This window comes from Anolis carolinensis, chromosome 3 (genome assembly GCF_035594765.1).
Source record: "Anolis carolinensis isolate JA03-04 chromosome 3, rAnoCar3.1.pri, whole genome shotgun sequence".
Classification (NCBI taxonomy): Eukaryota; Metazoa; Chordata; class Lepidosauria; order Squamata; family Dactyloidae; genus Anolis; species Anolis carolinensis.
In genome coordinates, this window is record NC_085843.1 from 121617080 (window position 1) to 121632969 (window position 15890).

Consider the following 15890-nt stretch of genomic DNA (forward strand, 5'->3'; position numbering starts at 1 on the left):
TTGTGCTTTTGGTGCACAAAGGCAGAAGGGGGTTGGACTAAATGGCCCAAGGATTCTCTTCCAACCCTCTTTATCATTTTTATTATGATTATGATTATTAACATTGAGGCTATATTTGTTCCCGTTTTGTTTTATTTTTACTTCAAAATAAGATATGTGCAGTGTTCATAGGGTTTTTTAAACCATAGTCCGGCCCTTCAATGGTCTGAGGGACCGTGAACTGGCCCCCTGTTTAAAATGTTTGGGGACCCCTATGCCATATGTTCAGGAAAACAAACTGCCCTTGGACTCATTCCTTCCTGTCCTTAGTCTTGGGTTTTTCTTTCATAGTGTGTGAGACTGCAGTTTCTGTTGTTTCTTCTCACACACATCAGCCTACATTGAATGAGAGAGTGTTGTGGGTGAAGGCATGCCCTTTCAGAGGGTACAGAAATTGGTTTTCTTTTCCATCACCCTCTAGGAGGGCCCCCATAAAGATTCAATAAATGCATTTAAAAGAAAATAAAAGAAAAGAACCAATCCAAAATGGATTAAAAGTCTACTAGTTTTGAAAACTGGTCCTCCTTTTAATGGCAAGTAGTACATGCATCCTATTTAAAAAGGAATCTCCACTTCTGGGGGCTTCCAGGGGAGGCAGTGCATCTACCTTTTGACACACAAATTAAAATTAAGCATTCTGTATTATTTACTGGTGTATATCTTTGTCCTATGTATTTTAATATATGTATTCTAATGATATTTGTGTATTTAAACTATGTTGTACCCCACCACGACCCATGAGGAGAGGTGGGTAAAAAATACAATTTATTTTATTGTTATTAATATTAGAAATGCCGCATGTCCACCCCGTTTTAGCCATTCAAAATATATAAGGAAGATCCATTGACAGTCCTCTCTAACAAAAGAAACCAGTAGCAATTTTTCCAGGACTGCTAGGGGAGTCTCTTGTGATCCTTTTGGCTCCATCAACCATCTTCTCTACAAAGCCCTTTCAACTTCTTTATAATGTTATGCAAAATAGTAATGGAAAATGTACTGGATTCGACTGAAATACTGTAGTTCAAAGCTGACTTTTTTGTATACCTGCCTTTCCAGGAAACACAGAGCTGCTTGGCAGTATTCACTTTTAGTCATTTCTGTGTAACCTCTTCCTGCTTGTCAAAGTATAGATTGGATTACATATTTGTGTTTAATGTAAATTAAACTACTAATTTTAATCATACTATCATATATATGATTAAACATAAAACAGGAGTTGTGGTTGAAAAGAGCACTAGGATGCAGAGCCTGAAACAATGGCTTATAGCTGATTGCTTATCTATGTGGTTTCATTCCAGTGACATTTTTGTGCATTAAAATGTGTTCAGTTTGGAAAGGGTACTGATTCTTTGTGAGTGTGTGTGTGTGTGTGGGAGGGGGGGGGGACATGTGTGTTTGTCTTCATTTTTAATCTCTTTGTGAATGAAAGGCTGTATCCAGGCACAAATCCAGCAGCTTAATTCTCCATCTGATTAGAGCAATGTTACTAACTTGATAGGTTGAAAACAGCCAAGATTCAGGCAGTGGCTTAACCTCCTGGGAGGCAGAGTAATAACAATCAAATGAAGATGTATTAATGTAATATTACTTCCACTCCACAGGGACTGTATAAAAATCATAACCCAGAAACTCTTTTTGTCTGTCTGTCTCTCACTGATTCTTTTCCTCTGCATTTAGAGTGAAATGCACTTCACTCTATAAATAGGGGCTGCCTAGTTTTTGAAGCATATAAATGTGACAAATCAAATGCTGATATATGGGATTTCTTCCAATTTTAACGTATGATTTCCTATCAGAAGCCAAACTTCGCCTTCATATTTCAGCCAAGCAAATCTTGAGTGACAAGCTATGTTTAGAATGTACTTCATGATAATTCTAACCTTGCGTTTTACCCTAGAATGATAATTCCTGTAATTCAGTGTTAATGTGAGGTTGGGACACTGATATAATATGAAAGATCAGTGATGAGAACATGTTACCTAGATTAGACCTTCACAATGTCTGACATACCATGCTGACCACAGTCCAACAGCTAGTGTGTAGGTGTTTTCAACTCTTACATGGCCAGCAAAACTGAATGTTTATAGAGTTCACAGTGGAGTAGCATTCATATACTAATTTAAAGTAACTATTCAGATTTCCTACCTTAAGGTACTGAAGGCAACTCAGAAATCATTCAAAATATTAAAATAGAAAATGAAATTATATAGCACATTGAAAGCACTTTAAAAAACAGATTATCCTTACATCAGTATTAAGTTGCTTTTGGCACAGTAGGTCACAAGTACTGCCTTAGTTTTGTTTTGTTCTTAAATGAGAAGTTAGACCGTTCTGTTTGCAAGTGAATGTCTTTTAATTTCTACAATTTTAGCCAACTGTTCAACTATGTTGCAAGTTACTGTGACTTTTTATATGGGTAATTTGTTTGATGCCATATGTTTATATTTGTGTGAGAGAGAAAAGAGGGAAGAATTGTTATCTCAAAGAACAGTGTATTTTTATCCATGTTGGAAACTGAGATTTGTCTTCACTTGGTTGCTGCGTTAGCAAATGTGGGGAAAGCTATTGGTTTTCTAAATCAGTTGGAATAGGAATTTGCAGTCATTTAACATACCATTATTGTTCCACTTTTATTATGATGCTGACATTTTACTTCCATGTTGACTCTCAGTAGTCCTGTAGTGATATAAATCAATAGTTTTTCGATCTTCTGATCTCACACTGTTTTAGAAGTCCCATCTAAAATAGCAAATGGTTGAGGTTCTAGAAAGTGAAGTTCAAAACATCTGGAGGGCCATTGGTATATGTGACTGCAGGTGTAGAATTGGATGTGGATAGTGTTATTATATTTTTGAGTCACTAGGTGGCAATGGACTTGATTACCATATATCTTGGTTGAGTCAGGGTATTCCTGTGTCTGTTATGAAATGGACAATAAGGGTCTTATTTAGCTTCCTGCTAAGAATATTTTTGAGTTATAGATGGGCAGATATTAAATTGGAATGTACTGGTGGATCCCTTATGTTTACGTAGATTTGTGAGAATGGCACATTCAAATAATGGCAACAACCTTTTCTGCTAAAATTAGGATAATGAAATAAAGAAGATATTGAGTAGCAGGATGTGCCATTTATATAAACTATTTTATCAATAAGGGGGAATCAACCAGTATTCTGAGAAATGAGGTATTCAAGAATATTCTGTACTTGATATTTTGGCGTGGTGTTTGCACACTCACGCTTAAGCAGCAATTAGAGGAGTATGAAATGGCACATTATACCTTGTAGTTTGCCAATAACCAAGAATAAATCAAAATTGCTGCTCTCCGCCTGGTTTGTTTTTCAGTGCCTTCAAGTTGTTTCCAATTTACACCTAACACTCAGACTACTATGCCTGGTTCTAAATCTGGTAATCGTATAATAAATAAAATACTTGATAATCAGCTGACCTTCACTGGTATGGGGCATTCTAAAATGGCAGCACCAAAGTGAATGAGGAATCCAACAAGTTTAAGAGATTTTTACTCTAAATTCTAAAAATTTCCAGATCCAAACAATTACCAAACACAGAAATTCTTTTGACAGGAATAAAGCAAATGAGATTTGGATGACATTTAGAGAGAACTGACTTCAAAAGGAGGTACTGACTCTTCCAGTTTTACTAACCAACTGTCAGCAGAGGTCAGAGCTTTCCAAACTGTATGTTGCAGCATGTTAGTGTGTCAGTTGCATTTTGGAGGTGTGACATGCGAAATGTAAGAAGAAATCTCTGAATATATGTGAAATAAGCAATAAATAATAATTTTAAAAATATAAATTTTAATAATAACAACAACAACTTTATTCTTCCAGAAGGAACTTGGGGTGGCTTACATGGGGACCAGGCCCAGTATATACCAAGGAATACAAAGATACATTAATTAAAACATATAACAATAAACAATACAATTAAAATAGTTTAAAAAGTAAAAACATCATAAAATAACATCAATCAACATCAGATCAGTGCTGGAAAAGTAGATGTGTCATCAGATATGTTGGATCCCCATACGTTTTATTATTACAATTTATGTATGCGTACATATTTCTTATTAGGGGTTGGTTTAACCTGTGGTTTACTAGTAAAACTGAATTACTGTGTTGCAAAATGATTCATGTCTAAAATGTGTGTCACCAACATGAAACATTTGGTAACCTTTCATATAGAGAATATTTGAGCAAAATATTTTGGCAAAATCTCATTGTTCTTGAAACTTGAGTGTTTTAGGATCCCCCAGTGGCTCAGTGTGTTAAACCCTTGTGCCAGCAGTACTGGGCAGGTTGGGTTGCTAACCTGAAGGTTGCTGGTTCGAATCTTGGGCGAGCGCGGATGAGCTCTCTGTCTGCTCCAGCTCCCCATGTGGAGGCATGAGAGAAGCCTCCCACAAGGATGGTAAATACATCAAAAACATCCGGGTGCCCCCTGGGCAACGTCCTTGCAGATGGTAAATTCTCTCACACCAGAAGCGATTTTCCATTTCTCAAGTCGCTCTTGACATGGAAAAAAGTGTTTTCCATTGTAAATTATAATGTAAATTTTAGGAGGGACTTATATTTCTGCAAAACCAGCATTAAAACTGTGATTCTGATGAAGCAAGACAGACTAAGATCCTGAGAATGCAGTTGTATAACTTCTATAGGCGTTTTGGGTTTCTTGTTCAGCTGTCATTGCTGTCACACAGTAGTTAAGCTGTGGATTGTTTAGACTACATTTCTCTTGCCTACAAGTCTTTTCTTTTCTTTTCTTTTTTTTGAAAAACAGAATGGCACTGACTGTACTCTAGTTCTATTACATTTTAATCAGGGAAAGGTAGGTAAAGGAAGGTGAATTTCTGTACCTTAGCACTAAGAGGAGCAAAATGGTCACTGTTTATTAGCTGTCCTCCCTACTGAACTTCAGTTTTGCTATTTTGGTATACTGTTAGCAAATGCTCAGGCACAAGGGCAGAAGAAAAGAGGTCATAAAGAACATAGCAAAAAAGATGTATTTGATTTATGTCCAAAACTGCTTCTCTGTATTGATTTTCTTTTCTCTAGGGAGGGAGAAAAAGATATCAGAAAACAAAACTATACATCTCCATTATTTTCTCGGCATTGCAGTGCAGTGTACACATTGGATCCATTTTCCCCTCACTAAATTACTTTAAAAAGTACGCACACGCATAATTGGAAAACAAAGAGGTGAAATTTGTCTGACACTGTTTGTGTGAGATGGAAAAACAGAGTTAGTGGTAGAAACCTCTGGGTTTGAGCACAATGCAAGAGGGAGCCACAAGAAGGGAAGTTCATGTCGTGAGGAATTATGTTACACCCACAAGGAGGGAGAAGTAGAACAAAAGCAAGAAGTAGATCAAAGGGAAGGAAAAAGTTAATAGTTTTTGCAGCTAGTGCGAAGATTAGAGAAAGAAAAATATCAACATGGGGCTGGGAAGACACAGTGAAAACGGGGAATACAGCCTGATGAAGGAAATAGGAAATGTATGTAAGGTTCATTTTTTGAACAATCCCCAAGGAAAAATCTGGAATAACTAAAAAAAGAGAAGACTTATGGGCCCCCCATCTAAATTAGATGAAAAGGAGATTCTTCTTGCTGCCAGAAGTGCCATTTAATTGCTTTTTCTCCATAGGAACCCCCTGCAAGCACTTTCATGGTCTTTCTTTTTTTAAAAAATATTTTAGTAAATGGCCAGATGTTGCAAATGTGCTTGAAATGACATAACTGTGAGGGAGGGCTTTTAAATATATTGACATCAAATTTAATAGGACTATAATCAATTGTTAATATAAGGGGTATCTTCACATTATTTTCATTAAAGATCAGCACTGCTATTTCTTGTGCTAAGTGTGGAAGATGGGTTGCAGCTTGAAGATTCCTGCAGTAGATCCTGCAAAATCTAGTGCAGTTGATTCTGAATACCAAAAATTAAGTTTATGATCTGCAGTTTTTCATCCAGTTAATTGTGGCTTTTAGAGCATCCTACTCCTTTCCAACCAGTGATTAAAGTGCCCAACTCCATCATTCTTGAGTAGCTTCTGCCTTTCCAGTTGGTTCTCAGACGATCCTCCTTTCTTCCCTGTCATTTAGGGACGGGTTTTGAGGCTGTATAAATTGGAGCAAGTGGTGGTGCGGATAGGAATTGTTACCATTGATAACTGTATAAATAAATCATCTAAGAAACTTCAATTATGAATGTTCACCATTAAGATTTTATTTAAAAAACAAAATGTCAAATGATGAAGTCCTTAAACTGAAAAATAATTTGAAACCCACAGAAATGTTCAGTAATTAATTAAAATGATAATCAGTGCTAATTATCACTTTAAAATAACACTGTTTATGCTTAATGTTCAGAACAATATATTTCGAAACCATTGCTTAAAACTTTAAGCTCTGTGTTTACTTTTCTTTTAAGATAGAGATGAGCTAAGAAATGGCAAACATATAGAAGCTAAGAAATCACAGATGAAATAAAATACTGGTTTTTCTCATCACCAAATATTTAATGTTCACCAATTGTCTTTATTTTGTGTCCTCACACAATGTTGTTCTTGCGTATCCGTTTATTGGAAATTTTATAATCCTTGAGTGTTTTATATATAGTCCAGAACAGTCTGTCTCCTCTTCCAGAAAGGAAGAGAGGGAAATGTATGCTGAGTTTTCATCCTGATGGGTTGTACCATCCTTTTACAACTAGCTGCTTCAGATGTGTTGTACACCTAAGGTTATTGCAGATTTAGGCCAACAAGCACAGATAGCACCCACCTTAAGAGTTCAAATCAGCAAAATATTGGCAGATATTGAAATGTATCAACAAAGAGCTGGAAATTTAAACAAACACAACAGTTCTTTTATAATACATACACATCAGCTGGTTTAATCTGTAGAGTTCTAGTTTGTAGAGGAGGTGAAAGGAAGTAAGTTTCTTGCTCTGCCGAGCCTAGCAGGACTCACCCTTTTTTCCCAGCCAACTCCTAGCCTTTCAGAGGAGTGGAAGTGTGGGTGCGGGGAACATCTACTCTTTCAACCAGTGGCACAATAACAAGACGGTTGATTGTTTATGAAAGAAAAGTGCCTGGATGAAATTGCAACCTGAGAATGTGTTCCAGCGTTTACATATATTAACACAGCCTGCTTGGGCTTTGTATTTGTTCTCTTGGCTGTCAACATGCTGCAACCTTTTCTGGCCAAACCTGAACAGCAGGAGAGAATTTGGACAGATTACATCAGTTTTCAGGTACTCTTTGTTTTCTGTGACCGCACCTGGTGGTATCCTGAAGTGTTTCATTTGGCGTTTGTTTTTGTTTCTCAATCAGCAACATCCAATGGATCCCTAGAAGGCTTGGATAACCAGGAGGGAGGGGTGTGCCTGACAAAAGCCATGAAGATCCTAATGAAAGTTGGACAAGGTAAAGACCATCTGTTTGTACCTCCCCCCTCCCACATCAGACAACTTTGATCTGTCTTTAAGCCCCATGGAGTGCCTCAGCTTCTACAAATAGGATGGAACAGTGTGAAATAGTGGAATCTATTAGTTCATATTCCTTTAGTTTCTAAAGACAAAGCCTATTTTCTGCACCTAAGTTATAGACAGATTTTTCAAGAAGAGAGTAAATGTAATAAGATCTCTTCATTGATGATCTCCTTTTGGAGGGAAAGGTCATCCATCAACAACATGTGCTCCAGTTGTTCTTGCTTGTATTTTGAATATTAACATGCAGTTTCACAGCTCAAAATTATTCAAAACCAAATGAAAAGGAGAGGGAGCTAACATTTCTATAGCTTGCTTGTAACAAAAACTTCATTGAAAGAAGAAGGTTTTGTTCACTGGCCTTCTCTCATACACAGATAACCTATTGTGCAGATGGTTTTTTTTTTTTTGGAAAAAAAATCTAATTAGACATTGGTTTAGTAGTCTATCAACTTGCTTGACTACATTGAAATGTCATCTGCAAAGGGTTTTCTGCTATTTTCAGGAATCCCCTTCATTTTCTGCTGATAGCTCCACAATCTAAATCTGTAAAATAGCTACATGGCTTTTTTTTTTTTGCTTGTTTTAAAGTGGAAAATTACATTCTCATATCTCCTTCCCCTCCTCCTCCTAAATAAAGGATCTTCTGTTCCAAGCTATTCATTCCTCATGATAATTGATAATCAGCTCATAAAGCACATTATTGTTAGTTTGTAGTGAATCATTTGTGTTCTTTCAGTTCCCAATTCTGGTGGGTCCCCCAATAATGCTGATCCAACTAAACGCCCGGAACAGGAAGCTGGTACCAACGGGAAAAGCTCCACAACAAGTCCCTTTGTAAAGGATCATGCAGGTAAACAGGAGAGCTTATAGATCTTGGGAGAGGTTATTTTCTAGGCTACTTCACATACCTTTTGTTTAACAGAGCAATCTGGTGCTGGCAGTTTGGTGGGATGTGGGGTGGAGAGACTATGGCAGATTAATGAAGATTTCCTAAGCACCTCAGGGCTTATGCTAGACATGGAAGGCAATGTGGCAGTGTGGCTTTTCTTCTTTTTCCCCTGTTCTCCCTTCCTCCCAATTTTTCAAGCCTCACCCACTGATTCCAGTGGGAGAAAGAGTGAGATCATGCCAGTTTTATAGCTGACATAGTCTCCCTTCTTAACTTCAGGCATATTTGTGGAAAGGGAGGGGCCGTAGGTTTGAGAAATCCAGAGTTCCTCGCTATTTGCTCTGGTCAGGCAGCATAGCTTTCTGTTTCTGATGAAGGGGAAGACCTTTTCAATGTCTCCATTCACCCACAAAAGGGGAGATCAGTGGTGTCCTTTGGTATTTGCCCATGGACGCTTGGATTGCAAGCGAATCATTTATTCCTTAATAAAAAGAAACAAACATTGATACAGTGAGAGAAAAAAGTGAGCAATAATGTGGGAGGTCAAAAATTATTACATTTTTGTAAAAGCAAGCCCCTCTCTTTTCATTTGCATTCTATAGAGGCTTAATGGCTACATGGGAAAATATTGATTTGTTGGAAATAGGCTTTGATCTAAATGGGTTTTGTAACTGTAAGAAGTAGCTTTTGGGAAAATGGGGCTTTACGATCATTTATGGTTGCAACCCAGCTCATAGTTAAGCATACATAACCTTGGTTCTATTATCTTTAACATGATACCAGTGAATAAACCCCTGGTGCATTGGGATGGATGAGACATCTTATGTGGCTTTTAAAAAAATCTTGGATGTTACTAAATAGTAAAGAAGTTTTCTCAAGCACCATTCTTAGTTCTAGCAAGACCTCTGGCAGCCGATGGACCCAAAAAGCACTCTTTCAAAATAAAAATGGCATTTAGATATTCATTTTATTTTAATTAATTTATTAAAATAGCTATATCCCAAACTATATCTGAGTATTTGGCACACACTGATATGAATTTAGGACAATAAGCACCAATGCAATAATTGGAAAGCACTTAAAATATATGCTTAACATTTGTGAGTTTTTAACATTTGTGGATTTTTTGTGTGGATTTGATTAATATATTTTATCTAGGAATCTCTAGGTCCTCCAGTGAGACTCATAGTCAACGTCTGGCACAATATGACTATCAAGTCATGCTGGAGGACCTGGACATTCCTTGAGATTTTTCCCACTTTTGCAGGTGTCCTGCACCCCTAACCCCCACAAAACCGAAGGGTCCTACTATACTGAATACCATAATACTTCAAGCCAGATACTTTAAAACAATTTAAAAAAATAATGTTGAATATAACCTGATGAAAATCAAATAAAAGCCTGAAGATTTTAGTAAACTGCCATCTTTTGACTTGGTTCCAGAATGGCATTAGCATTGGGGCCAGTAATAGAGCTTTGTTTTTAAATGTGCTCAGTCACCCAGAAAAAAAGGAAAAGATAAGCCACAGGGTTAGTGGGGAGAACCAGGTGGGCAGGGCTAGAAGGAATGGTAGACAGTGAGTGGTATGTCCCTTTGGGGATTAGAAGGGGAGACCGTCTTAATTTTGCCCATCAGATGTCATGGTAGATACATAGCATATTGCAGCTAATAGTGTTGTGTCCATTTGTGGCTGCTGGATGAATGGTGACCCCGGTGATGTCTGCAGCTTGAGTCAAGTCTATGGTGACCACTGTGTCTAGTGATTGTGTGTCTCCCTGATATTGGCTGTAACATTCTGTATCTTCATTGCCTTTCTTCTAGCACTAACAAACAAGCAGGAAGGTATCTCTGCCTCCAAATATTGGAAACAAAAAAAAGGCCAGTAACCTCTGGCCACCAGTGCAACTTTGTTTCCCTGCCTTTGAGCCACTTGGACAAAAAAAAAATAGTGTGAAGGGAAGAATAGTTGATTGAGACCACTGTTCATCCATGCTGTAGGATTGTCACTGGTTGTTTCATGGCTTCTTATCTATATAACATTGTTTGCTATCATGGCAGTTACTGAGCCGTCATCAACAATTTTATGCTAAGGTACACCTTTGCCACATCCAGTTATCCTGAAATAGGTCTATAGTGGTATTTTTAAATTTTTCTAGATGAGGCAATACAAAATTTAATTAATTAAATTAGAAACACCTTTGCAGTCTGATTTACAAACCAATTTGCTGCCTTCTTCTTGCTATAATCTTAGCCATAACCACATTGGAATTCTGTTGGCTGCATGATCCCTTGCTACACATTAAGGCAGCTCTGTATAATTCCAGTCAGCCAAGATGCTCCACTGGATACTGCACAAAAGAGAAGGATGAAACAATGGGAGCTACTGAATTTAGCTGTGGAGCTGGAGTCTGAGTAAAGTCCTCACACCAATATAAGCATAGCTCAGAACACTTTGATTTTGGACTACAATTCTGAGAATCTGCCAGCTAGTATGCTGTCTGGTGAAATCTTGGAGTTATAGTACAGAAAAATCAAAAGAAAAGAAAACAGCAAAGTTTCCCAGCTTTGTATGAGATAAGCTGTTACCCTTTCATACTAGTGGTAGGACAGGTTTACTGACGCTGCTGAAAATTTAATTGGCTCTTTAGATTAATCAAGCCAAAATGCCTTATACTTCAGTTCCTATTTAACATGATCTATAGTTTTAAAATAATTTTAAAATCCCAACAAGATATTAACCCAGCTGTTGGATTTGTTCTGTTCCTTCTACTTTCTTTTAATTTCTTCTGATTTGTATCTAAGAGAGGTTCTCTAGAAAGGATCCCTAGAAATACTGTAAAGGGTTTAACTCAAGATTGAACTCTGGAAAAAAGAAAGAGAAATAAATATAGTGGCAGGACAATAGTGAGTCCTGAATTTCTGTTTCATCCCCATTAGCTGCCTTGAACTGAGCAGCATCTGTTAAGAGGTAGTGTGCATCAAAGGGATGCTTTGTCAGTGCCAGTCCTTTCTGCTGATGGGTGATGATAGATGGAAAGAACACAGTGCGGTTTGGGAGCAACATAAAAAGCGAGAGCAACAGACATGCAGCATCTTGCTTAATAGAAATGGTTGGGCTTGACCGGTTGTGCCTTGCTATCTTGCAGGGTAATTGGTTTGCCAAAGTCAGCTTGACAGTTAAGTCTTTCAGTACTACAAAGTGAAGATGGAACAGTATTCATGTTAAACATAGATCTCTTGTCTCCTCTCTCTCTCTCTCTCTCTCTCTCTCTCTCCCCCCCCCCCTTTCTTGTGCCCCATCCTACTTCTAACTTTAGGTTCCAACTCAGATGGGAACAAAGCTGGACATACCAGTATCCTTGGTACAGAGGTGGCCTTATTTGCAGGGATAGCTTCAGGGTCCATCATATTCCTCATCATCATCATCACGCTGGTGGTTCTTTTGTTGAAGTATCGAAGGAGACACAGGAAGCATTCACCACAGCACACGACGACACTGTCACTTAGTACATTAGCCACCCCAAAACGTAGTGGGAACAACAATGGGTCTGAACCCAGTGACATTATCATACCTCTGAGGACTGCAGATAACGTCTTTTGCCCTCATTATGAAAAGGTCAGTGGTGACTATGGACATCCAGTCTACATTGTTCAAGAGATGCCCCCTCAGAGTCCAGCAAACATTTATTACAAGGTCTGATGAACACTTGGCGTGGTACCTTTGGGAACTCTCTCTCTCTCCTGTCCAATGCTATCCATGACACGGGGGGACAGGGTTTGGGATGGTGAACCCCTGTGCTGGTTACTGGACCAGGTGCAGTGGCAAGAACAGCAAGTCCCACCACGTCGACAAAGAGCAGTTTTGAGATGGACATCTCTAGTCTGTAGAATTCCTGCCTTGGTGAACAAGCATTTCCTTGGAAGCTGGAAGAATTTACGTAGAAGATCCCCATACCAACTGCTGTTCGTTCATCACCTTCTAAGCCATGTGCTGCAGGCATTCAGGCACACATAAAAAGCCCAGGGAAGATGGAGCAACTCGCAGATGCTAATGGTTTTTGGCATTCTGGAAAAGAAGTCTTAAGTTATCAAGCTTGAAAACGCAGCCCTGTGACTTTGTGTGCGCGCTTTTCTCATGGCGTATATGGATTTGTCACACAGACCATGGCTTTACGTAAGACTTTTGATCATTTTCTTGCTTTTAGTCAGTCCCTGTTGCATTTTACTTCAATTGAGTAGCACTCTGGCATCCTTCACCTGAGAATTCTTTCACTCCACATCCTGCATTGCTGTTGGAAATCTTAAAATGTGTGGGCTTTGTTTGTGTGGGTTTTTTTTCCTTTGCCATTTCATACTCCATCTGTTCGTGATAGCAGCCTCACTTGAAAAGGATAATGCTTTGAGAGAACCCAGGCTTGCTAAAAAGGGAATCTTCTAGCTTAAAAGCTAGCTTGCCAGTAGAGTCAAGAATATAAGAGAGGAGTTGTGTGGATGAAGAGAGAGAGAGAGAGAGAGAGAGAGAGAGAGAGAGAGAGAGAGAGAGGAGAGGGAGGAAGGGCTGATGAAATGCTACAGCCTCTGGAGGCTCAACTGGGCAAAGCCAAACAATGTAGGTAGCACAGCACTTTGACATTTGGACTTCTGAGCAGCATGTGAGACACAGCAACATACACACGGCCAATTCAGGTCCGCAGTGGAAGGATGCCAAGGTTATTCTCCAATAGTAACTTGCAGGAGAAAATAGTTCTCTCTCTCAAAGTAGGACAGAGTGTAAGTAGGTGAATGTGCCTAGAAGACAAGACAGTAGAAGGCCATTGGTGATATATTAGGGCAGGACTGCTGTGGTACTGTACCAGCAATAAGACGCACAGCTTTGAGCTAGCTGTAGCAAAAAATCTTGGTCTGCTTGAAATGACATTTTTTTTATTACGAAAAGAAAAGCAGACACAGCTGCTATACTTAACACATTTATCTGTTCACAAAGGGGGGAGTGCTTAAGAAAACAGTAACTTTTATCATGGAAGAATAAAATCACAAGCTTAACAGTCAAGAGGGCTATGATTCCATCACTTTTACACACACACACACACACACACACACACACACAAGCATTCACATCTCTCGGAACTGATCAGGATTTTCCTTTTTCCTCCAATCGAGCCTTTTAACACTCTGGTTTCTGGCAGTGCATTTGCGAGGTAAACCTGTCCTAGACACTGCTGCCACTAGGGTAGTCTCTTTCAGAGTTAAAGCACACATGGTAAACTGCATGGTCCATAAAGATGCAACACATTTAGACACAAGAGAAAGGGGGAGTAAGGTGTGACTTATTTATAATAGGTGTATAGAACCCAAGGGATATAAGTAGCAGATTTTGTTATGATTACTAATATATATATCTATATATTGAGATTGCACAGAATCTATACCAGAAGATGTGAACTTCGTCTGTGACAATGAAATCAATCTTAAATTGTGTCAGCATTCTTGAAGCAAAACAATTAGGTAATACTTCTTGGGGGGGGGTCGCTTTGCTCCAAAAAGAACAATACTGAGAGGAAATACAAAAATAACCAAGCCCTCTAAGCTGTCTTGCATAACTAGTAGAATAGGAAATGTGACCCCTGCCTCTGAATCATGACGTCAGTGTAACTGTGTCATGCATTTGAACAGCAAAATATTCTGATGAGGGTTTTCTTATTCTGCCTTTTGGTTTGTTTCTGTTTTTCTGTCCCTTGCCTTATGAGATGGAGCAGTTGAGCTGGACACCAGCAAGAGAGTTTTGGGATCAAGTTTCTGCTTGAAGCCTGGTGGTTGTCCTGCCTCCAGCCTCTCTGTACCCTGGGGAAAAAATAAATCTACTTTTTTATGTGCTATGCAAAATAGATGTCTTTTCACATAGTCCTGTTCCCATGGCAACACTTCACTTTCTGGATTGGAAAGAACATGTAACTACAGCATTTTTAAGGGTCTCGAGCCTCCACTAAGCACGTGCAAAAAAAAATGTACTGTCATTGAAATGACTACTCTGTATTTCCTGAACCCGAAAATGATGTTGGTCCAAGAAGGAGAGATGGAGGGAAAGGGAGGGGAGGAAAGAGCGGAGAAGATGGAGAAGAATGAGAAAAAGAAGACGAGGACGCAAGGGCCTGTGGGAGGTTACCATGGTAACTGACTACAATACAGATGCAGTTTTTTTCCTAAAGCCTTCTTCTCTGTGAATCCATCCATGCAAAGTTTTCCTTGTAAGCCATTAAGATTTTATTTTGGGGGAGGGGGAAATAAATGGGCCTGGGTTTTTCCCCTCCCTTTTATTTTTTTTCCTTTTAATCGAGAATATTGTTGAGTTGGTTGGATCCACTCTGATTATGTTCTAAACCTGGGGAAGGGGAGATCGTATGGGACAAATCAATGGCGAGGCGTCTGCAACCGATGGGGGAGGGGGGAAGAAGAGGTCCCCGTGTATCTGTGTTGTGTCTTGTGCAGAATAATGACAATCTTGCCAACTGTACCTTTAGTTGGTGTTTGGTTCAGCTTTGAAAAAGTTACTGTAAATGCCTTGCTTGTGTTTACCCCTTGATCACCTGACTTTTTGAGAAATTTTCACCACAATGTCTGAAGAGTGAAGATGCTGTAAATACATTCAGATTGACTGTATATGGATTTGGGGTGTTACAGTAGCCTTATTCACCTTTTTAAAAATAAATATAAAATAAAAATACACATGGAAAACGAGAATAAACATCTTTTCTTAACCGGATTGTGTATATAGAGCAACATTGGTTTTTTATAAAGTCTAAGCGAGATGTTTTGTATAAAATCTGACTTTTTGCTATGTATTTAGCTACAGCTTGTTTAAAGGCCGTGTCATTCCCCTTTGCACAGTATCCAGGAAAAAAAAGATAAGGTATAAAAAGGTTGCCAAATTGCTGCATATTTGTGCTGTAATTGTGTACCATGAATATTTATTTAAGAATTCCTTTGTCCAGTTTGTAAGTAACACAGTATTATGCTTGAGTTATAAATAATTTTTTTCTCTCTTTTTTTAAAAAAACCCCTAGATTATCATAGATTTTGAAATCTGCTTTTGTTCTACATTGCAGTTAGCCCCTTCCAGAAAATGAAATCTATGAAGATCACATTCCACTTCTGTTTCAAACTGAATTCATTCTTTTAAAAAAATAAAATATTTTTTTCCTATGGAAATGTTGCCTTCTATGGATGTTCTTTGGTTCTTTCTCACCCCAAGGCGTTCTTCTCTCACCACTTCCATTTTTACTGTCTAATATTTGCCCTGGTGTTTGAGGCTCCCAGTTTCTCTGCCCACTCCAAATGAGATGTCAGTGTTCAAGATGATGAGTTACGTAGTGCTTCTATTTGGATACAGGAGAACATGGGTCAATGCTGCTTAACCTATCTGAAAACCCAAAGACATTTCTAAGCAGATAATG

The 15890-nt window shown here is 38.5% G+C and overlaps 1 protein-coding gene across 2 annotated transcripts in view; it reads left to right on the forward strand.

The window, feature by feature from the left end:
* efnb2 (ephrin B2) overlaps nucleotides 1-15645 on the forward strand; it is a 71590-nt gene extending 55945 nt beyond the window's left edge. Inside the window, exons 3-5 of one of the 2 annotated variants that reach the window (XM_003218741.4) lie at nucleotides 7392-7484; nucleotides 8286-8399; nucleotides 11757-15645. In XM_003218741.4, coding sequence (XP_003218789.1) covers nucleotides 7392-7484; nucleotides 8286-8399; nucleotides 11757-12139 — 590 coding nt within the window. In that variant the 3' untranslated portion in view covers nucleotides 12140-15645. The remainder of the gene's footprint in view (nucleotides 1-7391; nucleotides 7485-8285; nucleotides 8400-11756) is intronic. The other variant, XM_062975459.1, reaches the window with a different exon arrangement.
* The last annotated feature ends 245 nt before the right edge of the window (nucleotides 15646-15890 follow it).